This window comes from Rhinopithecus roxellana, chromosome 6 (genome assembly GCF_007565055.1).
Source record: "Rhinopithecus roxellana isolate Shanxi Qingling chromosome 6, ASM756505v1, whole genome shotgun sequence".
Classification (NCBI taxonomy): Eukaryota; Metazoa; Chordata; class Mammalia; order Primates; family Cercopithecidae; genus Rhinopithecus; species Rhinopithecus roxellana.
Window position 1 is genome coordinate 66,163,773 of NC_044554.1, and position 25,010 is coordinate 66,188,782.

Consider the following 25,010-nt stretch of genomic DNA (forward strand, 5'->3'; position numbering starts at 1 on the left):
AATAAGCATGGGAGATGGTGGTCTATGGTTGAATATTTTTCAGCCTGTGGCAAGTTTTCTAAAATTAAGTACCTGTCAGTAGACTGCCTGTCCTCTTCATTTCTGCAAATTGGGTGGTGAACACATCTGAAGGAGATCTCAAGTGAGAGGCAATCTGTGGCTGGTGTCCAGTGTTCATTCCTTTTTCTTCTTCATTTTTCAATGTGTCAACTTAATGTCACTTCATCAGGGAAGCTTGCCCTGTCCTTTGCAGACCAGGTGAGTGGCCCTGCAACTCTTAGTGGCAGGTACATAGCTTTCACAACAACCATTACAATTGGGGTTAAATGTTTATTTGGTTGATTATTTATTGAATGCCTGCTTTTTCCATTTGACCATATGCTCCATGGGGCTGGGAGGACCATGTGTTGTTTATAGTCCTGTCTCCAGGGCCTGTCATCGTGTCTGGCACATAGTGGGAGCTAATTTGTTGAATGAATTAATAAAAAAGTAACCATTAAAAAACATTTAATTTAACTATTAGGATAAGTGTATGTATTGGTTTAGCCTTTTAAATTTCTGTGTAATTTTGCATATGTACTGATTATTATTTTTTAGAATCACAGAGTACTGAAATATATGGAAATTTAAATAAAACTATTCAATTTTTTGAAAATTGAAGATAAGGAGATGCTATAAACCAGAGAAACTATAAAATTAGTTGGAATATTCTTCTTTTTAATTTTTTAAGTGACAGTGTCTTTCTCTGTCACCCAGGCTGGAGTACGGTGGTGCAATTGTAACTCATTGTCACCTTGAATTCCTGGGCTCAAGTGATCTTGCAGCCTCAGCCCAGCCTCAGCTGGGGCTACAGGTGCACCACCTTGCCTGGCGAATGTTTTAATGTTTTATAGAGATGGAGGTCTCACTATGTTGCCCAGGATGGTCTCAAACTCCTGGCCTCAGGGATCCTACAGCCTCAGCCTCCCAAAAGGATGGGATTACAGATGAAAGTCATTGGACCCAGCCTAAAGTCCCTTTCTTTGAAAGTGAAGGTTTTAAATCCAACTTGCGAGTAAAACTTTTAGGGTAGTTAGGCTTAAAAATCCCCACACTACTAGTAACTTGATGGATTAGAACAATTCTTTCCCTAAGGAGCTGTTGTGCTTTCGCATTGTAAAATGTAATTAGCAGATGTAAAAAAAGGTTTATTAATCTTGAAAGGTATAATTATGGTTGCTTATATATGAATTATTTCATGTTCATGGATTGCTTCTCTTTCATTTTAAATAAACAGGTTAGGAAGTCAAAACGCCATTACGAATTTGATTAAAATCATTCCATTTCTTTCTAAAACATGATATTAGTTATTTTATTTTCCGTAAGAAATCCAAACGTCATTGGTCTGATTTTAGGATTGGGATTTTCAATATCCAAATCAGAATGTCTTCGTGTAGATTTTCTGTCAAAAATATTTGAAAGCATCAAATTATGAAAAAGTAATATAACGTAGAAAACTGAAAACCTGCACAGCTATCCATAAATTTAGTTCACGTGTCCAGTGAGCAATGATTAATGGTGCCTGGGCTAGATAGCTTCTGCTTGGCCTGCCACAACCACTTTCTCTCTTTCGCTGTCTGTTGGCTGCCCTGGAAGGTTCCTTTGTGCAGGCAAAGTCAGGTTCTCTTGCTTTCTGGCTTCCAATAGGTTTGGTCAGAGAGAGACTCAGCAAGTGTGTATGAGGGAATGGTCAGAATGTAATTTCTTTTTGAGGTTACCAGGGGCGCTGGCTGTGTCCTTTTAGAAAGGTTACTGCTCCCCTCAAGGTGGCTTCCTTTCATGACTCTGTAACTGCTCTCTCTCTTAGGGCTCATGGGTAACAACTGCCATCCTCAACCTCTGACTCCTTCTGGGTTATGGCTTTCCACTGCCTTCCCTATATGCTGCTCCTGCCTTGAAAATAGTCCCTTTATTTAGTCTCCTTGAGTCATTTGTTTTCTTTGCCTCTATGACTCATACAATACCCTTGAAAAGGCGGTGAGAAAATGTACCCTTTTACAATTCAATGGTCTATTCAAATGAATTATCTGAAATCAACATATGACTTTATAAGTGTAACATATATTTATACTTTCAGGCAGATATAGATACAAAACATACTCTATGTTTCGAAGAAAGTATGTCTCTCATGATTTGCTGCTAAAATTTTAGGTTCACCATTAGTAACAAACCATCTTTGAATTATTCATCTGGCAGTGAGAATGGATTGATCTTGTCTCTCTTCTCTCTGGTTGACTTTGTTGGTGTGCTCTGTATTTGTGAAGAGGAAGGTTCTGGTGAGGGGTGTGGTATTGATCCTGGCCCATAATGGAATTCAACTCATGACCTTAAACCTACTGTGTTACACTCAGCAGTGTTAACTAACCACAAGCCCCTTTGGTGCAGGTGTGTGTGTAAAGCTTTGTTTGGTCTTAATGAGCTCATGTTGGGGAGACAGATAAAAATGTGGTGCAATATAGTGTACTCCTGGCTCTCTCTGACCCCACAATTTCCCATTTCAATAGACTTCCTCTTGTTTGCTTTTGCTAAGCTCCATTGTGCATCAAAACCCAAAGGCTCACATCCTCCTCTGAATCAACTATGGGAACTCAACTGGGAAAAAAAGGGCAGAGACTGAATGTCCTATTTGACACCAACTTTACAAACAGGAATCTTAGTAACTGTCCACTACGTGGACAGAATTATTCTGAGCCAGTCCTGATTTGGGGAAGGAATACTACTACTTCATGGTTTTGGATGCAAACTTGGGGCAATCATCCATGTTCTTTTTTGTTTCACTCTCTGGCTTTACATTTCCTTTCTTCTTTTCCCTCTCCTTAGCCTGTTTTCATGAAGGTGGGAGGAGCATGAAAGCTCAGGGCAATGTTGGGAGAGTTGGGCCAGTGCTGGACACTGACTTCTAGCCCTAACTCCTCATTTATATCTAATTTCTGATTATATACTGATGTTTTGCCACAAGCAACTAGTAGTTTTAATACTAGAGAGCAGTCAAGTATAAAAAGACAAAGTTAATGGCTATAATAATTATGATTTTTCTGACCTGGGTTTTGCAGCAAAAACAAATCTACCCTGAGGCCAGGTGGCAAGAAGCTATCATCCTGATGGCCACTGTTGCTAACCACCATCACTGGAAAAGTGCTCAGGCAAGCACTACCCCCTAAGGGAAGATGCAGCTTCAAGCTGATCTTTCACTGGAAAAAACCAATGATGTTATTGAGTAGCACAAATAACCCACCCCGCAAACCTTCTCGACCAATTAAGTTCCACTATCAATGGACAAGGTTGTTTGCAGAGAACAAAAACTTTTTCTTGGCAGGGGGAGAACAAAACCAGAAAAAAAAAAAAAAAAAAAAAAACTCTTTTTGATGGTGAAAATGTATGTGATTCAGGTCTTAAATTGTCTTCTGTTTGCAAACCTGTACTCAGATGTGTGCAAGTTTCTTGCAGAAAGATTGAAATTTCCTAGAATCAGGAGGGGCTTCCTCTAAGCTGTTCTTTAGGTGGCTTTTTGCTAGCCTTGTCAGGGATGTCTTGGCTTCCTTGGGATCTTTAGCAAACCAGTAACTGTGATGAACAGATGCAGAACTTATGGCATTCTGAATAGACAAGGGAAGTTTCAAGCTTATTGCAATATTTTGATGTGCAAGCAGTGGGAAACCGTAAGGCAGCTGAAGTTATAACTTCCTTGGGCCACAAAAAGAGTATTTCTGGTATCTAAAAGTCTCTGAGCCCCTTGGAGCCTCAGAAATCCTTTATTTCATCACTCAGTCACGTACAGTAAGGCTCAGTGAAGGCAACATGGAGAGACACAGTTGGTTTGGGGGAGATGTAAGCACTTTTTTCCCTGTCTGGAATATCCGTCTTACAGATAAAGATAAGCTAGAAGGGGTAAATGATGAAATAATCTATGATGTTGGCCTTTGATTAGAAATATAATTTTTATTCTTCTTTAATGACACACTGAAGTCCATGGACTGTCAATGTGTTTGCCAAGATAGTAATGAAGCTTTCATGGCCATTTTTTGGCATTTCAAAAAGCAAAATGGCAGTTGTACACTTCCCTACGAGGAGACTGCACAGACTACAACTGAAGCGGCACTTCGGTGATTTGAACTGGAATTCTATCACTTCAGCTTGGTTAAAAAAAAAAAAAAAAACAGGTACCTTGTGCTGATCAGAAGTTTTGCGGCTTAACAGATCTTTGATTTAAAAAGAATATGGGAAATGAGTGGTCTTTTAACTTAAATAGTTTTGTAGTAAAATCTTTCAGAGTTAGGATATATGGAAGAAAATAATAAAAGGAGTTCTTGATTAATGGATGGATGGGTTCATTTTACTTTCAATGAATATTTATTGAACACCTACTATCTCCTAGGATCTCATCTTATATCTGTAAACAATGCAGAAAATAACCCTGTGGAGTCTACATGTTAGTAGGGGAAACAGAATGCACACATTAATGCAAGTTGTGAAAGAGGAAGGAAATAAGTAGTGTGATGAGATCATAATGGAAGATAAAGAGACAACACTACACGAGGTGGTCAGGGAAGGTCTGTTGAGCTGAGGCTGAAAGATGAGAAAGGCAAGGAAGGACTTGCTTGGGAAAATGTATGTAGTGATATGTGTGAGTGCTGGAGGTGAAACAAAAAGGAAGCCAGTGTGGTTGGATCAGGTGAGTGAGGATAGGTGGTCAGTTGCTAGTTCAAAGGATCCTGTGACAAGAGGTTTGGGCTGTATTCTAAGGGCAATGGGGAAATGATTGAAGGACCCTAAGCAAGATTTTTCTAAGATCAATTTTTTTTTTTTTTTTGAGATGGAGTTTCACTCTTGTTGCCCAGGCTGGATTGCAATGGTGTGATTTCAACTCACTGCAACCTCTGCCTTCTGGGTTCAAGCGATTCTCCTGTCTCAGCCTCCTGAGTAGCTGGGATTACAGGCACCCACCACTACACCTGGCTAATTTTTGGTATTTTTAGTAGAGACGGGGTTTCACCATGTTGACCAGGCTGGTCTCGAACTCCTGACCTCAGGTGATCTGCTCACCTCAGCCTCCCAATGTGCTGGGATTACAGGCATGAGCCACTGCACCCAGTTTCTAAGATCTATTTTTGTAAAATATCAGTTTTCTTGCTGGTGTAGCCTAGATTTGAGAAGGGCATGAATGGAAGCAGGAAGAAGAGTCAAGTGGCTTTAGGAATCCAGATATCACAGTGGCTTGGAGTAGGGTGTGACTTTTTGCTCCAGCATTGCTAGCTCATAGCCCAAGATAGCTAATGGAGCTCCATGCATTATGTCCAAATTCTTGCCAGCAAGAAAGAGGGAGGAGCATGAAAAACGCATGCCTTTTCCCTTTAAAGATCCTTTTCAGAAGCTTCACTTACCATTGCATGGAAGGCTAGGAAGTATAGTCATGTTCTGGGTGGCTAGGTAAAAATTGGAGGTTTCATCTAGAAGGAGAACAGACACTAGAAGACAATAATCTCTGCTAATTTCTGTTAATAATATATGTAAATAAATCTCTTTTGAAATATAATTTTAATCTCCAGCTCTAAGTCAAATGTTTGGAATTTCTTAGAGTTTGCAAGTGCAATATTCACAGAATAGCTAGTTAAATGAAGATCAAGTAATTAGCTTTATTAACAGCGGGCAAGCACCAGATAACTCCCCAGGCACATGACTTTCTGTTAAGAGCTACATTGCAGATAATACAGCTTGAACCTGTGCCTCCTACTCTTGCCCCATATCTCAACCTTGGGACCCACTTCTGCCTGCACAGAAGACTTAAAGTTCACTTGCAATGAGTAGCATGGACTTCAAGTATTTCTCAAATGTCTGGTTGCCAGTGGAATATGGAGAGAAGAGGGTGGGCTTCCTTTCCAAGAATTGAGGCCCTGCATGGTCTCTTGACATTATAGAGAAAAGAAGCCTGAGATGTATGTGGACAGGTCAGAGAATAAAGGGAGAGCCTGCTATCCCCTTTTGCCCAATAAACGTAGAACTCTGGCTTCAGTTTCTTTCCCCCTCCATGTTGGGGAAAGTCAGTAAAGGAATGGAGAGTGAGAGTGGAAATATTTGTTCTGGAACTCCCAAAGAGGGTGGGGTTGGGGGGTAGGAATCTCCTCTTCTGTGGGCTGAAGTGAGAATGTAGTGAGAGAAGAAAAAGGGTTTTTCCTAACCAAAATAATTATTAGAAAAGTGGAATCTAAAACAATTTTTTTGAAAAAAAGAGGATGATGAGTGTCCTGAGTTGTATAATTAATTGACTCAAATATGCTTTATTTGAGTAATAGAAATATGGCCTTATTTAAGCACATATGATATTTTTATGAAGCCTCAGCCCAAAGAAAATAAGAAATGAAGAAAAGTAAAATGGCAGGTGTTTTCAAATATGCAATAGGATGCCTTAGGGAAATGAAGGAGAATGCCACATAAGGACAGTGGTAGAGAAGGCTGGAAGGGCAGGTGACTGGAGAAGGGCTAAGAGGTTAGGGTAGGGCTGAGGTTTGGGAGCCACAGCAGTGTTGTCTTCTACAGAGACTTGTCATAGGGGAGTGTTCATCAGGCTTCTGGCACACCCAGAGGTAATGGAAGAGCAGTTCACAAAAAGACTATTTTAAGTGTGGGCACAGTTAGAAAAAACAAGGGATGTTGAAGTGCTCAGAAGCCAACAACAGTGGGGAGACCCTACAGGAGCAATGGTACAGAGTAGTCACTGGAATCTGGCAAAAGCTTTAGCTGTTGGTGAGGGGTTAGGTGGAGAATCACTGAGTCAGTGGAAGAAGAAGCTGGGGGGTAAATACTCTAACTTCTTTCTGTCTCCCCTCACCCTCCCATGTTCTGCTGGTGCCTCCAGGACAAACTCAACTAGAAGCCAGAGGCAAGGAAGCCCAGTCAGTATGGTCATAGAGAGCAACCTCCTAGGGTCTTTGGCGGGATAGGGAAGGATCAGGAAGGTCAAATGGAGAATAGCCTGCACAATATTTTGGTGGAATGCAAGGGAGGAAGTGGTGGGGAAGAAGCTGTATTAAATTTCCTGCAGCAGTTTAATAAATTAATTGCCCTCAAACATTCATTGAGCAATTGCTCTGCCTGGTGTTGGGGATACCAAATAAACAGAGACCCTGTTTAGTCTTGAGAGGATCATAAGCCAGCAGAGTCGTGATTCTAATGTTAGATGGTGGAGACTTTGGAAGACAGGAATAGCAAAAGACAGCTTTGCCTGATGGAGTCAGCGAAACTGTCCCCAGAAGGAGATGACTTTTGAGCTGGATATTGAGTTTGTATAGAGGATCATTAGGTAGAGGAGAGTATTAAATCTCCCTGGTATGGGGAAGGGTGCAGATGCTGTGAGAATATGGAGAGAAGGTACAGGTCAGGGGAGGAAGATGAGACAGAATCTGATGATCTTTGCGAACCAGATCGAAGAGTTTGGATTTTATCCTTTACATTGGCAATGGGAGTTAACAGAGGCTTATAAAAGACACTACTTTTTTTTAAAGGATGGGGGAACTGATAATGGGTGCTTTTCTTAGCAACTTCTTCTCTTGGTATGCTTTCCTTCTTTTTCCTCTCATTTTTTTTCTTCACTTCTCTTCACCATTCACCACATTTCTTTCCATTGTGTTTCTGGTAGGTGAAACCTCCAAGGTTAAGGGGGTAGTTAGAGTGGATTTGATGTAGGGAAAAGAAAAGGAAACATTCCAGGTCTTTAAAAAATTTCTACTTCAGTTGCCAGTAGGGGTTTAATTTGCGGATGGTAGAAATACTGGGGATGCTGGCACAGAAATTAAAATGCTTAATGAACCAATGCTTAGTGGTCTGCCACAACAAAATAAAAATGAGATGTGACACATGAAAACTTGAAAACTTGTCTTGAAATACTATGCATGTACCCTGATGTGTATTATTGTAGACTGAAAAAATAAAAATACAAGCACATACTCTCACATTACTTTCCCACACATTGATCTGCAAAGAGAAAACTCTTCAAGACTTTGGGGAGAAAGTCCATTACTGAATCAAACAACCATCTTCTATCTGCGCTTTTATTTTATATACCCTTTACACCTGTTTAATTAATTCTAAACATGAGGCTGACTGCTAATTAAACAGCCTGGAAGTGACTGACTGAAGGTAGTAATTTGAGATAATTAGTTTTGGTTTCAAACACTCAATTTTCACACTTTCTGCTCATTTTTAGAAAGGGTGGCTCATTATTATAGGCAGGGTGGGAGTTGCGCAAGTCATTTTACTGCTGGACTCTTAGTGGCTACGACAAACAAATGGTATAGTGCTATAGAATTTGCTATAGAATGCTCCCCTATTCCCTTCCCCCCACACAACCCATACTTGCACATACACAGAATTTCTTCTAAAGTGAAAGTCAGATGGCTAACTCACTTTCATTAGAATATAGGAATGCACATGCTTTTGATATTTGGGAAATGTTTACCTAGTAAGACTTAGATCTCTCTAAGTTATTTATGGTTTCCTTCCCAGGTCCTCTGAAAACAAACAGGAAAAGGTGAAAAAGGGCAAGATTTGGTGTGTGGTTTGAGATTTGGAGGGGTGTCCTTGAGAGTAGTTATGTACTATGGAGGCACAAAATCTAACCAGAAGAGGCTGGGCGCGGTGGCTCACACCTGTAATCCCAGCACTTTGGGAGGCTGAGGCGGGTGGATCACGAGATCAGGAGATCGAGACCATCCTGGCTAACATGGTGAAACTCTGTCTCTCCTAAAAATACAAAAAATTAGCTGCGTGTGGTGGCGGGCGCCTGCAGTCCCAGCTACTTGGAAGGCTGAGGCAGGAGAATGGTGTGAACCTGGGAGGCAGAGCTTGCAGTGAGCCGAGATTGCACCATTGCACTCCAGCCTGGGTGACAGAGCGAGACTCCTTCTCAAAAAAAAAAAAAAAAAATCTCTAACCAGGGGAAAAATTTGTCAAGATAAGGCCAGTATATCTGGCAGAGAAGGCAAAGGGCAAGATGAGATGGGTCAGATGGTTTTCACGGTCCCACAGTGTTAACAAGTAAGTTAACAAGGTCCCCACTAGGAGAACAGAACCAGAAAGAATTTGGGGTTAAATGGGCCACGCTATTCTGGGTACTCACTGTTATGGCCAATGTAGGTGGATCCAAGTTACACGGAAGCCGAATGAATAGTCAGCACCCTGGACAGCTCCAAGCACATTGCTCTGCTGCGGCTCCCGGGGTGACTTTTATGTTTTAGGGACCTCACTGTCATTTCACTGGCCACCATTATGGAATAGGACTCTCTAGACTTAGGAAGGTTATTTAGATGTTGAGAGCTTTACAAATATATCAAGGGTAGAGTTGAAATGTCTATTTAGATTGGGAATCCTTTGTCTAGACTGTGGTGGAGACTATTGGATCCCAGAGTGTGCAGCCCTGTGGGGAAAGATGGAACTGCAACCTCTGACATCCTCTGTGCACTGACGTTAGCTGCAGCAAGTGATGTAGCACAAAGTTAATTTTTTTATGTACAAGTCAAGCCTGCATCTTCAACCAAGCTACCTGAATTAGGGCGTCTTGGAGTCATTTTGACCTCTGAACTTTCACTCATACCACGGCATGGAAGCAGAGGGGTTACTAGACACAACCACATAGCTCACTCTCCTACATTATTGAGAAATGACATAAGATTCCTCGTTTTGAAAAATTTCTGGCAATTCACCCCATTAAAAGAAAAATAGTCTCTTCTAAAGAATTTATGGTCTGGATTCCCTTTTCTGTGATGTTTTGGATGGGGTTAGAAAGATGTTTCTATGAGAGGATATGTGGTTGCTGGCAATTCTCAAATCTTTTTGTGGCACTCTGATTATATCAATAAACAGTCAATAGACTTGCAAAACTTTATATTTAAAATAATTTACTAAAAATGTAGTCTTAAGACTGAAATGGCATCAAGAGTAAAAAAATCTCATATTAAATTCCCTGTTAGTCATTGTATAGCATTCATGTCCTATAAAGCCAAAGCCAGTTTCAGAGGTGACCTTTTCTGATGCATATACCTTTGTTTTTCTCTCGTTTCTGCACCAGAGCTTATCATGTACAGACTAAAAAAGCAACATCAACACAAAGCACAAATGTTTTGCTTTGGCTCCAGAAACAATGGAAACTAAAGCAAACTGAAATTCTTTCTCATTTTTTAGAACTTTTCTCAATGTTTAGAAATATTGTGCATTGAGAGAAAGTAAGCCTATGGATCATTCAGAAATACTTTCTAATTAAATTGGTAGTCATAAAACTGTATTTTGGCTTCAGGCTGATACATCTAGGTTTCTGGTATAGCTTTGGCTGTTTAGCTCGTATGACAATCCATCATTCTTCAAGATTCTTTATGGGTTGAAATGACCCATCATTTGTTTTGCAGATACCTCAAATCAGCTATGCATCCACAGCCCCAGAGCTAAGTGATAACACCAGGTATGACTTTTTCTCTCGAGTGGTCCCGCCTGACTCCTACCAAGCCCAAGCCATGGTGGACATCGTGACAGCACTGGGATGGAATTATGTGTCGACACTGGCTTCTGAGGGGAACTATGGTGAGAGCGGTGTGGAGGCCTTCACTCAGATCTCGAGGGAGATTGGTAAGCATATATTTATTGGATGATTGTATTTGGAGGCGACAGGTTGCTGATGCCTGAGCATCTCCAAGTGCTCTCTTATCTGTAGGGAATAATTAGAACTCCTACAGATGCATGAACTAGGCTGTCCACTCTAGAGGGAAGCTGGGTTTATTATAAATGATTTTGTTGTTCATAGGCCTATCAAGGTGACATTTTGGTGCTAATTTAGGCAGTAGGGCTCCTGACTCACGTGAACATTTTTTAAAGTTGTCTGTTTTGAAAAGGGAGTTTGCTGGCACATTAGAGGCACTGTAAATTTGAATAAATGACATACTATTTGATTGTTCTAGATGGAAGTTTACATTAGCAAGTCATTAAATTAAAAAAAAAAGTCAGTGGAATTTAACATCCAACACTAGAGGGATTAAGTCTAGTAATCATCTTAAAACAATGCTGAAGTAGCCCCCAAGGCTATACTTAAGCAATATTCTTATTGTCATGTTTGACTTTTTTGCATTTTTATTCTTAATGAAAACTCTGAAGCTTAGGGTGTGGTGAAGGGCAAGATGTAAAAACTTGTTTACAACAAGGTACTGCTGACCTCCATCCTGGGCTTTTTTTCAAGGTGCTTATTCAAGTGTCTAGGCATTTCACCATCTTGTATATGTACCAATGAGGTTATAAATCCATTCCGCTACTTTGAAAACACAGAGCAAAACAAAGGAACAACTTAGATCACAGATCTTAACTGCTGATTTGTCAACAACGTATCTTTGTGAATGAAATATGTTATTGTTACTTAAGTACTATTATTCTTATTAAGAATGAATGAATTTTTCCATAAGAGTAATAATATTTTGTTGAAAGATTAAAGTGTCCATTGATTGTTTCTCAGTAATTTTGAGCCTGTAGAAAGACATTATGTTGATAAATTTATTGTTTTTCTTAGAGGCCTCGACTCAGAAAAAGATCATGGGAGTGATTTGGGCTTAACCATAATTACCAAGGACAAAAAGTCTGATGTTATTGAAATAGGATTTTCACTTGAGAGATTTGCAGATGACTGCAAGCTTTTCTGTACATAGTAGGGCATAGAAAATTATAATACACAATATTTAGTATCTTTAACGTTTGTTCTACATTTATGCTATTGCAGAAAATGTATAAAAGGCCTGGTCTTGTTGGACAGATTGGGCTAATTGATTTAATTGGACAACTGTTCACACCTGCTGTAAGTGTGCATGATGCCATAATCTTTGCTCTCTGGGAATTTATATCATTACTGCTATAAAACAGAGTCAAAACATTCAATTGATCTTTAAATTATGACAAATTATATTATCTTCTTGGATAAAAATCTAAAGTTTGTCTTTAGAGGAAATGCCCACTCAAATGAAAACAATAGCTTCTGGAAATAGCGTTAATGTATTATTGAAGCAACTGATGTCAGTTCTTGCCAGAGTGATAATTCAACAAGAGAAGGAAACTAATAGAGTATGTATTGAAATAAGTTTTCTGCAGTGATCCTGGACATTCTGCAACTTGAGGACACATTTTGTGTGCATGAGATAGATTCCTATAAAAAATTCAAAACAGGACATTGTCTGCCAGTTGTCGCAGAAACTGACAAAATACATTGTTCTAAAAGTTAAGTGAAACCACAGTTTTATTCTTTTGACTAAAATAAGAAATACTTAGTTTTTATTTTTTTAGGGAGCGTTGCTATGCTTTGGTAATACTGTCACATAAAAGGATTTAGATGGTGCCATTCATTATTCCTGTTTCTATCATAGTCATTAGCATGGGAGAAAATAATTTTGGTGCCTTGTATATGCTCTTGATTAGAGCAACACATTTCTTCTGTGTTGATCTTTTCAGTATTCTGTGACTTGATTGGTTGTCCATTCTATTTCAGTTCTTACTTATCTGGGGAATGGAGGAGGGATGGATTGTCAATTAATATGCAGAATACTGAAAAGGCCAAATTAGTGCCACACTGGAGTATGCCATGGAATATATTAAATATCAAAATCATCCCTCATTTTAATGACAAAGATTTTTATCTGGAACAAAAATAGCTGAAAATTAAACCTTTTATATGACAATGATATTAATGGGAATGGCAAATGGTAGCAACTTAACCCATTCTGAAATTATCTGATGTCTCTAATGAAAATTCATTAGTTCTGTAACATTTGCAGCTCTTACTACAACACTGATGACATCTGTCACCATGTTAGTAGTGTGTTTTTAAAAAAAAAACCTCAGTAGCTTGACTGAAGGAGATGTATACATTAATTTATTTTGGAGTGTCTGCCCATTAATAAAATTGTATATTTCCCCAACTCATAGTGTTCTCTGTACTTTATTCTGAATTTCTCTTTAGCAACATCGATTGCTAAGAAATTTCAGTGTAAATTGAGGCTTCCTCTGTCTTACCTCGATTAACTCAAGCAGATCATAATGGAGTGATGGTGAAATGAAAATTGGTTTAGTGATAAATTGCTTCTATGGTTTGATTAGAATGTTTTTCATTTTAACAAAATCAGACTTGGGGCAGTCTCCTTTGTTAATCTGGGAGAATGAAGTTTATGAGTGTATGGTGGTCATGATCAGACCTCAGTGATGGCTTTTCCCTAGTTGAGATCTTTCTGAAGGGGAGAGGGCAAGGAGACACTTGATAAAGACAAATAGCCCCTTGATATCCCAGCTGTTGTAGTGTCATCCCAAGGCATCTCTTGACTATAGGATTATTGCTGGAGAAGGAAAAAAAACATATTTGGTATCACCAAATAACACAGTTTTACTGACTGGAGCATAGTTTGTCTAGTGAAGTATGGGAGACAAAATTGGAAGGCTTGACATAGACACATGATTATTTCAAATCATAGGTTGTTTATTTTATCCTTAGTTTTCTAGACAATGGAGGTGTGCTAGGCCATTCTGCATTGCTATAAAGAAATCCCTGAAAGTGAGTAATTTATGAGAAAAGAGGTTTAATTGGCTCATGGTTCTGTGGGCTATACAGGAAGCATAGTGGCATCCACTTCTGGGGAGGCTTCAGGAGACTTACAATCGTGGCAGAAGGTGAAGCAGGAGCAAAGGAAGGAGATGCAACACACTTTTAAATGACCAAATTTTGTGAGAACTCACTATCTTGAAGACAGCACCAGGTGACAAGAGATCCGCCACATGACCCAAACACCTTCCGCCAGGCCCTGCCTCCATCACTGGGGATTACATTTCGACGTGAGATTTGGGTGGCGATAAATATCCAAACTATATCATTCCACCCTGGCTCCTCTCAAATCTCATGTCCTTTTCACATTGCAAAATACAATTATGCCTTCCCAATAGTCCCCCCAAATGTCAACTCATTGTAGCATTACCTCAAAAGTCCATGCTGGGTGTGATGGCTCATGCCTGTAATCCCAGCACTTTGGGAGGCTGAGGTGGAGTTAGAGACCAGCCTGGCCAACATGGTGAAACCCAGTCTCTACTAAAAATTAGCCAGGCATGGAGGCATGTACCTGCTGTCCCAGCTACTTGGGAGGTTGAGGCAGAGAATTGCTTGAACCTGGGAGGTGGAGGTTACAGTGAGCTGACATTACACCAATGCACTTCAACCTGGGTTACAGACCAAGACTTCATCTCAAAAAAAAAAAAGATGTCCAAGTTCAAAGTCTCATCTGAGACAAAGCAAGTCCTTTCCACCTATGAGCCTGTAAAATAAAAAACAAGTTATTTACTCCTAAGATACAATGTGAGTAGAGGCATTGGATAAACATTCCTGTTCCAAAAGGAAGAAATTGCCAAAAGAAGGGGGCTGTAGGCTCCATGCAAGTTCAAAACTTCAAAACACAGCAGGGAAGTTATTACATCTTAAAGCTCCAAAATGGTTTCCTTTGACTCCATGTCCCACATCCAGGGCACAGTGTTGTGAGGGGTGGGCTCCCAAGGCCTTAGGCAGCTCTACCCCTGTGGCTTTTCAGGGTTCAGCCCTTGTGTCTTCTCTCATAAGTTGTTGAGTACCTGCAGCTATTCCAGACACCGAGTGCAAACTGCTGGTGGATCTACTATTCTGGAGTCTGGAAGATGGCCTCTTTCTAACAGCTCCATTTGGCAGTGTCCCACTGAGGACTCTGTGTGGGGGCTCCAACCCCACATTTCCCCTTGGCACTGCCCTTGTAGAGGTTTTCTGTGAGGGCTCTGCCCCATCAGCAGGCTTCTGCCTGGGTGCCTAGGCTTTTCCATACATCCTCTGAAATGTAGGCAGAGGGTGCCAAGACTCATCACTCTTGCACTCTGTGCACTTGCAAGCTTAATGCCACATGGGGGCTGCCAAGGTTTATAGTGGCTCATACTCTCCAGAGCACTGGCATGAGCAATATCTGAGGCCCTTTGAGCCAAGGCTAGAGCTGGAGTGGCTGGGATGTGGGTAACAGTGTCCTGAGGCTGCACAGGGCAATGGGGCCCTGGACCTGGCCCATGAAAGGACTCTTCCCTCCTATGCCTCTAGGCTGTGATAGGAGGGACTGCTATGAAGGTCTCTGAAATGCCATGGAGGCCTTTCCCCCATTGTCTTAGATATTGTTTTAGTTATGCAAATATCTCTAGCAAGTGGTTGCTCCACAGCCTGCTTGAATTCCTCTCTTGAAAAAGCTTTTTCTTTTTCTGCCCCATGGCTATGGTATAAATTTTCCAAACTTTTATACCCTGCTTCCCTTTTAAATATAAGTTGCAGCTTTAAGTCATTCCTTTGCTCCCACATCTGAGTGTAGGTTATTAAAAGCAGCCAGGCCACATTTTGAAAGATTTGCTGCATAGAAATTTCTTCTACCGTATACCCTAGGTCATTACTTTCAAGTTCAAACTTCCACAGAGCCCTAAGGCATGAAGAGAATGCAGCCAAGTTATTTGCTAAGGCATAACACAGGTAACCTTTGCTCCAGATTCCAGTAAGTCCCACATTTCCATCTGAGACCTCAATAGCCAGGATTTCACTGTCCATATCACTATTACCATTTTGGTGAAAACCATTTAACTGGTCTCTAAGAAGGTACAAACTTTCCCTCATCTTCCTATCTTCTTCTGAGCCCTCCAAACTCTTCCAACCTCTGCCTGTTACCCAGTTTCAAAGTCACTTCCACATTTTCAGGTATCTTTATAGCAATGCACCACCCCTCAGCACCAAACTTCTGTATTAGGCTGTTCTTGCATTTCTCTAAAGAAACACCCAAGACTGGGTAATTTATGAGAAAAGGGGTTTAATTGGCTCATGGTTCTGCAGGCTGTACAGGAAGCATAGCAGCATCTGCTCCTGGGGAGGCCTTTTGAGGTTTACAGTCATCATAGAAGGTAAAGCAGGAACAAACACACCACATAATGAAAGCAAGAGCAAGAGACAGTTGGGAAAGGGGGAGATGCAACACACATTTCAGCCACCAGATCTTGTGGGAACTCACCATCCTGAAGATAGCACCAAGCCATGAGGGCTCTGCCGCCATGACCCAGCACCTCCCACCAGGCCCCACCTTCAGCATTGGGGATTACAATTGCACATGAGCTTTGGGCAGGGACAAATATTCAAATTATATTAGGAGGAAACTGCTGAGGAGAGGGGGATCTATCAGAATGTATATTTAAGGTTGTACTATGAGAAGTAAAAGACAAGGAGACCAGTTCAGGGGCCATTCCAATAAAAATCTTGGCCTGATACAGAGCAGTGATAACAGAAATGGAAGAGGAGACAGACTTGGGGGTCATTTGTGAGGTGAAGTCTATGCAATTTTGTAACTGATTGGATGCAGAGCTTCAAGGTATGAAAGAAGTTAAAGTTGAACTTGAAATTGTATACCTGGGCAACTAGGAAAAGGCAGGTACCGTAAACAGAAAAGAGACAGTAAAATGAACACAGTGAACTTTAGGTAATAGTACATAGCTTTGTGGAGAAGAATAGGAAGGAACATTGATCTAGAGCCAAGCAGGAACTGAGATATAGATCAAAGTTCATTCTCATAAAATTGAGGATGGAAAGGTGGTTGCTAAGGTGAGAAGTAAAGGGGAATGAGGATGGACTCATGGAGAGAAGTTTTCATATAAAGGTGTGTGATATGGTTTGGCTGTGTCCCCACCCAAATCTCACCTTGACTTATAATAATCCCCATGTGTCAAGGGTGGGGCAAGGTGGAGATCATTGAATCATGGGGGTGGTTTCCCCCATACTGTTCTCATGGTAATGAATAAGTCTCGTGAGATTTGATGGTTTAATAAATGGGAGTTCCCCTGCACAAGCATTCTTGCCTGCCACCATGTAAGACATGACTTTGTCCCTCATTTGCCTTCCACTGTGATTGTGAGGCCACCCCCAGCCATGTGGAATTGTGAGTCAGTTAAACCTCTTTCCTTTATAAATTACTCAGTCTTGGGTATGCCTTTATTAGCATTGTGAGAACAGACTAATACAGTGTGGGAATAATGGCCTAGACATTGCAATGGGGAGGTAACAGTATGGTGGAGTGTTCTGTTTTCATGGGTTTATGGTCATGGGAGGGCTCTCAGTGTCCTTTGAAGAAGACTTCAATTATTGGAGATGATAAAAGGAGCTCCTCAGAAAAAAAATTTAACAATGTTGAGCAGTGCTTCATAAGAAAACAGGAATGTTTGCCAGAATGCATAGCTGAACATGCACAGTAGGGTTGGGGTTAGGGCTAGAGTTCCTACATGAAGTGAAGTCCTTGAAAGGAGGTATTTTATAGTAAAATATAGTAAACTAGGTGGCTTAAAATAATAGAAGTTTGTCATCTCACAGTTCTGGAGACTAGAAATAAAAAATTAAGCTGTCAGCTGGGCCATGCTGCTTCTGAAACTTGTGAGAGAGAATCCCTCCTTGCCTGTGTTAGCTTCTGGTGTTTGCTGACAATCCATAGTATTCCTTGACTTGTAGATGCATCACTACAGTCTCTGCCTCTACCATCACATGACTATCTTCTTCCTTCTTGTGTTTGTCTCTGCGTCTTCTCTTCTTATAATAATGCAGACCTATTGGAATAAAGGCCCACACTACTCCAGTATGACCTCATCTTAACTAACTACATTTGCAATGACCCTCTTTCCAAATAAGGTCACATTCTGAGGTACTGGGATTAGGATTTCAATGTATTTTTCTTGGGAGATAATTCATTTTTTAACAGAGGGTAAAGGAAGGTATACTCAGAAAGTTAGCTTCCAGTGATAGAGATGGGAGGTGGGCCAGGAGGACAACATGTTGGTAATAAGGATGAGAGGGGCTTAAGCAGACAGAATTTAGTTAATGGAGAAGCCTGTAATATAGCGGTTTCACAAGTTCCTTTTGGAATGTTATGGAATTCTACTCTCCCAATACTGACTCTTGGGTAAATGAGGTAACCTAATGGATAATTCAGGGTTCCAGACTGGGATAAGTGATGGGATCCCAGTGTCTGTCTGGCTTTCCTAGGTAGTTGACAGCTTCCCAATAGGATCACAATAGACACTGCCAACACAGGTGTGTACCTGCTGTTCACCTGTCCCGCTTTGTGTAATTCCAATAAACTTCTCGTTGATGACACCTGGAAAATTACATAAATCCAGAGAAGTTTTTCTGGCCTAATTTATTTTTATTTCCCTCTTTGGTCTTTTGGTTTGAGGGAAGAGAATAGCTTAGTTGCTGCTGGTTAAGACCTACATGTTACACAACCCTTAGCTGTTAGGTCCACAGTCATCTATTTCTGTCTTGTTTAAATTCCTTGATATAATGTTTCATTGATATTATAACAAAGGAGTTGATAATATTCACTCATGCTTTTCCATCATAAGCTCTGGGCCTGGTGGCTCATGACTCAATACATGACTTCCTTTAGTCTTTTGACAGGTTCCTTCTCTTCTTTGTCTTACATTGTTTTATTATTTTAAAAAGAAGACAGGATAATAAATGTTAATGCTACTGCTATCATTGTAAGGGGCAAGGAAGCTAAAGTTTTATCTCTGAAGATAAAAGGAATATGTGAAAACATATCTTTTCATTGTAGATTTGCACAGTATGGCGGCACACCTTCTTTAATCAGTCATCATGTTTATGAATGGCTTATTGAAGATGACAGGTCTTCAAGTCGTCATTGCATACATTACAGGGGGCAGAATAGACCTGATTCTGTCAAATATTCTACTATATGTGTCTTTCTCCCCTAAATTTGCAAATGCTGGAAGCTTCTGACTATTGTTTGACATGTTCAGAATATTAACGTCTTAGAGTTGGAAGAGACCAGAGAGTTGTTGGGATGGAAGATTCTGTTTGAAATGTTAATGTAATGAACCAATTTAATTAGTTCATTTTTGGTGTGTATAAAATGACAGTTGCCAAAAAGTTTGATGGAGTTTTTTTTTTTTTTTTTGGTGAGGGTCAAGCAATACAGTAAGGAAAATTTCATCCCTAGTGTACAATCGAAACGTGTTCACTGATCATATTTTTAACGTATCTTTGTACAGTTTTAAAAGAAAGTATTTTCCCCTCTTGGATTATAAACAAGAAACAAGTTTCTGTTAACTGAAATGGATTCACTTTAAGATTAAAACAAAGTATTTTCAATGACAGAAAGGAAAGAATAGATAAAGAGCAGCGTTTCCCCTCAGATGTTCATTGCTTTGGAAAAATGACTTCCAGCAGGCAAAAATCAATTTGACAAAAGTATTAATGTTGTAAAATACTATGAATGAAAGGAAACAATTTAATTCAATTGAAAATTGTACTTTATATTCATACAGCTGAGTTCCATTGATAACACCACATTTTGAGTTACAAATCACATTTAATTAATATTAACACCAGGTAATTGGCAAGAATAACTTCAAAGGAGGGCTGAGAAAATTGCAAATTGGAACTGCAGGTGCAGTGATACTGTAGAAGCTTTATAGGGATCCAAAGGACGTGCATATGATTTTAACAATTATTGCAGAACCTGATCAAATAGAGTGTCATTTCAAAGCTGTTCTTCACCCCAGCCATTCCTAATATTTAGGGCCTAGTAACTGCCAAGTAGCAACAGCTGCTGTTAATATGAAACAGCATTCAAATAAGTGCTTTAAAACCTATGATTCTTATGCTGTAGTTAAGTTGTTAGTAAACAATGGCAGTTTGATGTAGTAGAACCAACCATGGAGTCAGAAGCACTTCTTTAAATCCTTATTTTTCAATTATGAGATTTTGTTAACAAGCTTCTCTGAGAATTAATTTCCTTGTCTGTAAAATGGAGGCCGTTTCTGCTCAGTAATAATCCAGTGATAGAATTCTTGTGAATGTTCTTTATGAACTCAAAAGTGCTATTTAATATCAGATATTACTAGTGAAAGGAACGGGGATAATACAGATTTTCCCCTCAAAGGCATAACAAAGCTGTATATTATCATAAAGATGGTAGGTATGTTGCCTGGCATGTAGGATATTTGAAATGGCAGAGTGTTTTTGCTTGATCTGTTAATTACCTTCAATCTTAGCTACATGTGGTTAAGATTCTACATGAAAGACCAGAGAGGAGGATTTCAAATGACTCCTGACCACCTCCTCTCTCTTTTCTCTCTTCCAGTTCTCAATGCCATCCGCCCACTTCTGGGCTAAGTATTCTACCATCCTATTCTTGTCATCCTTGGTTATTGAATATTATTTACCGTGTCGCCTAACAGTTGTTTCTGCTTAAATATGACCATTCAGTTGCCACTTTAAAAGGGTTGAGATTTGAGGACAAATTTGGGGTATTTTGCCTCATCCTTAGCAAAGTGCTTCCAGAGTCCCTGTGCGTAACTCTGTGGTACCACTTGCCACTCTGATTGTAGTGCCGATTTCTCTGTCAATCTCTTCTATCAGGACATGTTTTATCTTAGTGGAAAGATCCCCATTATCCAGTACAGTACCTGGCATGTAACAGGTGCTTCATGAATTTCTGTTGAATGACCATTGTCACCAGATTCATGGTTGTGTTAGTAATGTGAGTCTGAGGGTAAGGTTTGCTCAGCCTCTGGGAACCAAAGGGCAGAGCTACTTCCAACCATGCTTTATGCATTATCTTTGATAATACATGGGAACCTTCAGGGGTTACTGTAATGTTAAGTCACGTTTTTATTGCTGGCAAATACCAAAGCCGATAATCTGTAGGTTCATCCCAACTCTAATCTCTTAGGCAGCACTGGGGAGTGGTTAAGAACTTCTCACTGGCTGGGTTTATGTTCCAGATTTGTCATATTGTAGCAAAGGGATCTGGGTAACTTACTTAATCATGTTGTACCCCAATTTATTCAGGTGTAGAATGGGGATAAAAATTGTATAAGAATTGAGTGAGATCATACGTAACAATGTGTGGCTCATGGCTAGTGTTCAACAATGGTCAATTTGTACTTTTTCTTTTTCTTTTTTTTTTTTTGAGACCCAGTCTCACTCTGTCACTCAGGCTGAAGTGCAGTGGCATGATCTCGGCTCACTGCACCCTCTGCCTTCTGGGTTCAAGCGAGTCTCCTGCCTCAGTCTCCCAAGTAGCTGGGATTACAGGTGCATGCCCCCACGTCTGACTGGTTTTTATATTTTTAGGAGAGATAGGGTTTCACCATGTTGGCCAGGCTGGTCTTGAACTCCTGACCTCATGTAATTCATCTGCCTTGGCCTCCCAAAGTGCTGGAATTACAGGCACGAACCACCACGCCCAGCCTCAATTTGTATCTTGTAAGGAGCCCATCTACACCAGCAGGTAGCCTATGAGTGTTCTTACTGCCCTGAATATGTATCCAATTTGCTCAATGAGCAAAAGGCAGCAGAGAGGCTAAGTGCTCAATTAAATGCAGCCCATTCTTGCCATTCCTGAAACTTGCTCCGTACCTTAGCAGTGATAAATCTTATTGTTTCTTCACATGACTAATGTACTACCTAGCATAGTGCTGGCCATAGTTAAATACATGAATTCATGAAATACCAGTCACAAATGGCTCACCAAATCTGCTTGCTTCTTTTTCATTTTGAATCTTCTTAAGAATGAATCAATTCAGTGAGCATTTATAGTGCATGTGTCAGGTGATACTTGTGCTAAGCTTTGAGGATACAGAGACAAATCATGGTCTTTGCTTTCCAGCAGGTGACTGTGTTTCAGAGGAGGTGGAGATGCAAACAGTTACAAATTCATGTGATCTTTGCCTTAATGGAGGCATCATTTAGAGGCATTGCCTCCAAAACACTGCCTGAGAGAGAGCATCCTGCAGTTCATATAATGAAAAGACCTGGCATGAGACAGTGGAACAGGACAGCTTATGGACCCCAAGCTCGAAGGAAGTGCACAGTGGCATATGAGTTAAATTAATTCAGACAACTTGAGTAGAAACCCAGTTTCCTAAGAAAAAGAGTGCAAAAAGTTGAATGTAGAATATTATGCCAACTTTGTAATGTAATAAATATATGAGAAATGTTTAATATGTATAAAATATCTAGTGTTTGACGGTTCTTATTTCTTCATCTATTGCTGATTACTCTCATGTATCCTCTTACGTGCAATCAGTGTGTGGCTTTACCTGACAGTATTAGTCCCTGTTTTTCATGATCACCCCTACCCAGCAGCAATTTCAGTTTTGTTCCGTTCCTGAGTCTTAGCCAGGGCCAAGAGCTTCTACCCAGCATCAACCCACAAGTTGCCAGGGTTTGGAATGGTTTTGTCATGATGAACCCTGTATTTGGTTGTCCTGGAGTGAACCCTGAGCCCCTCTCTGTCACTGCAAACTCACAGTGATGTCCCACCAGACATTTGACTTACACTTCAGATCCTTGGAGATGGACCTGTCCCCAGATTCTGGCCTGCTGGTTTTGGACCATGACACACTACCTATTCCTTGTCAACTTTACCTGACTGGGTTGAAGTGTCTCCTCCTCTGCCTTTATTCTGTCACAGCTGGTAAGGTCTGACTATGCATGAAGTCATCAAGCAGAATCCTGGCTCTCGTATGGGGCCCTGACCCCCTCTAGCTTGTTGTCTTTATATTTATCATGTTCTTTTAGTGTCATACGAATGAATAAATGTGAATTCCCAAGTGTAAGAGAATTTAGCCTCAAGTGATACTTTGAACCTCTTTCCCAGAGATTCCTGTGCAAATGCTTCAAAAGGGCCAGGAGCTTCACATGAACTGTGTGGTCCCTGTTTTCGGTTATTTGTTTTCCTGCTACCTTACTCCCACTGCCAACTGTATTAGTTTGCTGTAACAAAGTCCCATAAACTGGGTGGCTTGAGCAACAGAAATTTGGCCTCCACAGTTTGGGGGCCAGAAACTTGAGATCAAGGTGTCAGCAGACTTGGATCCTCCTGAGGCTATGAGGAGGAATCTCTTCCAGCCTCTGTCCTTGCTTCTTGTGGTTTGCCGGTGATATTTGGCATTCCTTGGCAAGTAGAAGCATCACTTCAATCTCTGCTTTCCTTTTTACATGGCATCTCCTCAATCATGGCTGCCGGATTGAGCCTGATTAATGAAGTTCTCTCTGACCTAAGCCCATATTTGTTCTGGTTCTTTGGGTGAATTTTGGCCCTGGGATTACCCATTTTCTCCTAAGGGATTAGCTTCTGTGATCAGAGCCTTGCCAGCTGGTCTCTGCATGCCTCGCAAGTCATGACAAGAAGTGTGCTTCTCTCCCATGCTTAGCCCCAAAGAAATCACATTCTTTTATTTTCCTTTCCAAAGTGATTTCCTTGTTAAAGCCATTGTGTTTGGCAACTCCAGCACTAGATGAGAGCTTTAGGATGCAATTTGTACTTACTGTGTTGATAGAACATAATGTAGAAACACCCTTCTGCAGAAATGAAGCAACATCAGAATCTATTTATGTCATTTTTTATAGGCCCTAAAAGAGTTGGCCTGAGAATTAGGAGTGTGTTTTCTGAGTTTACTTCATCATGTATCAACTAAGCAACAAATATAGTTTCCTTGAAAAGAAATGGCTTCATAATTAATAAAATCAGAAGGCTATCAGATGAATAGTTGATTGAAATAGGTGCCAATTATTTCAGGGGTTACATCTGTTGATAGAACTTGGCTGCAGTCTCTGTCCTCTAGGATCTGCAGGTTTGACAGACTGGGCTGCTTTGCTTTTTTCACTCTTACCTGACCAAAGCCGTTTCATGATTCATTGGGGGTCCCACAAGAGGAAGGCAGAGGAATGGAAATAAAGTGAAACTCAAGTCAGCACATTTTGTTTCTTGTTAACAGCTCTGGGAAGAGGTTTGGTTGGGAAAGGAATTTCAAGTAATGATTTACACATATCTTCTGGCAGTTGTAGCAGTGAGGAAAAAAAAATAATGCCTCTTGTACCAGCTCAGATACACTTCCAAGGCATTGGTACTTACGGTCATACGACTCTAGAGTTACATTTGCATCGTGAATCATGGCTGGCATGTGCATAATGGGCTATTAAGGGAAATAGGGATGTTTAGAGTGCATTGCTAGCCTTGTGTGTTTCATATTGTGGAGGGCAACCACTGTTTTCCCCTTTAAAATGTTGCTTGATGATAGTGTCAGAGGAAACCCTGTGATAGATGGAATTATTCACTTGAGCTGATATGACATTTTATTTAACAAATATTTGAGCCCCTACTGTGTGTTGGGGCCTTGTTCTAGGTGGTAGGGATATGATGCTGAGTGAATCCAGCCAAGCTTACTCTCTTTGCATTTTTCATGTCCTTGTAGTCTCAGATCTCTCTAGGCTACAGGAATTTTGCCTAAGCCTACAGAGTGAGATGCCATGAACAGAGAGTCCATGAAAAGTTAGAGATGGCCTACATCTATATGAATAACTACTTGACCCCTTGGGTGTTCTGGAGATGCTGGAGTTCACTTGAGGTGTCCATGGCATGCTGGGGGTAGGGGTCACACATTTGAATGAGAAAGAACATGTGTGCATGTGTTTTTGTGGGCACACACAGAGGAATAGGCCTGGACCGAGGAAGGAGCTAGGCCAGCTTGTCAGGTGCAGTGTTTGGGAGCATTGCCAGATGCAGGTGGCATGAAGAAATGCATTCAGGCTCACGGAGCACAGATCAGAGATGGTGGTCTTGGTGAGGACCTAAACATACTACCACATGGCAAAAGAGTCACACATACCACGCTGCAACCTGGAATCCCTGCGTGTCTTCCATGTTAGTTTTCTTTTAACATTTTCTTTTCCTTCTTTTTTTTTTTTTTTTCTGAGACAGAATCTCACTCTGTTACCCAGGCTGTAGTGCAGTGGCACAACCTTGGCTCACTGAAACATCCGTTTCCTGGATTCAAGCGATTCTCCCACCTCAGCCTCCCAAGTAGCTGAGATTACAGTCATGCACCACCACGTCCAGCTATCTTTTTGTATTATT

At 40.6% G+C, this 25,010-nt stretch overlaps 1 protein-coding gene across 11 annotated transcripts in view; it reads left to right on the forward strand.

Annotated features, from left to right (window-relative positions):
* The window catches only part of GRM8 (glutamate metabotropic receptor 8), an 858,863-nt gene that overhangs the window by 140,343 nt on the left and 693,510 nt on the right, over positions 1-25,010 (forward strand). For all 11 annotated transcript variants that reach the window (XR_004058116.1, XM_030933345.1, XM_030933348.1 and 8 more), the window contains one exon: positions 10,434-10,650. Coding sequence is in view for 10 of the 11 variants with exons in the window: in XM_030933345.1 (XP_030789205.1) it covers positions 10,434-10,650 (217 nt within the window). In the remaining variant the exon portion in view is untranslated. The remainder of the gene's footprint in view (positions 1-10,433; positions 10,651-25,010) is intronic.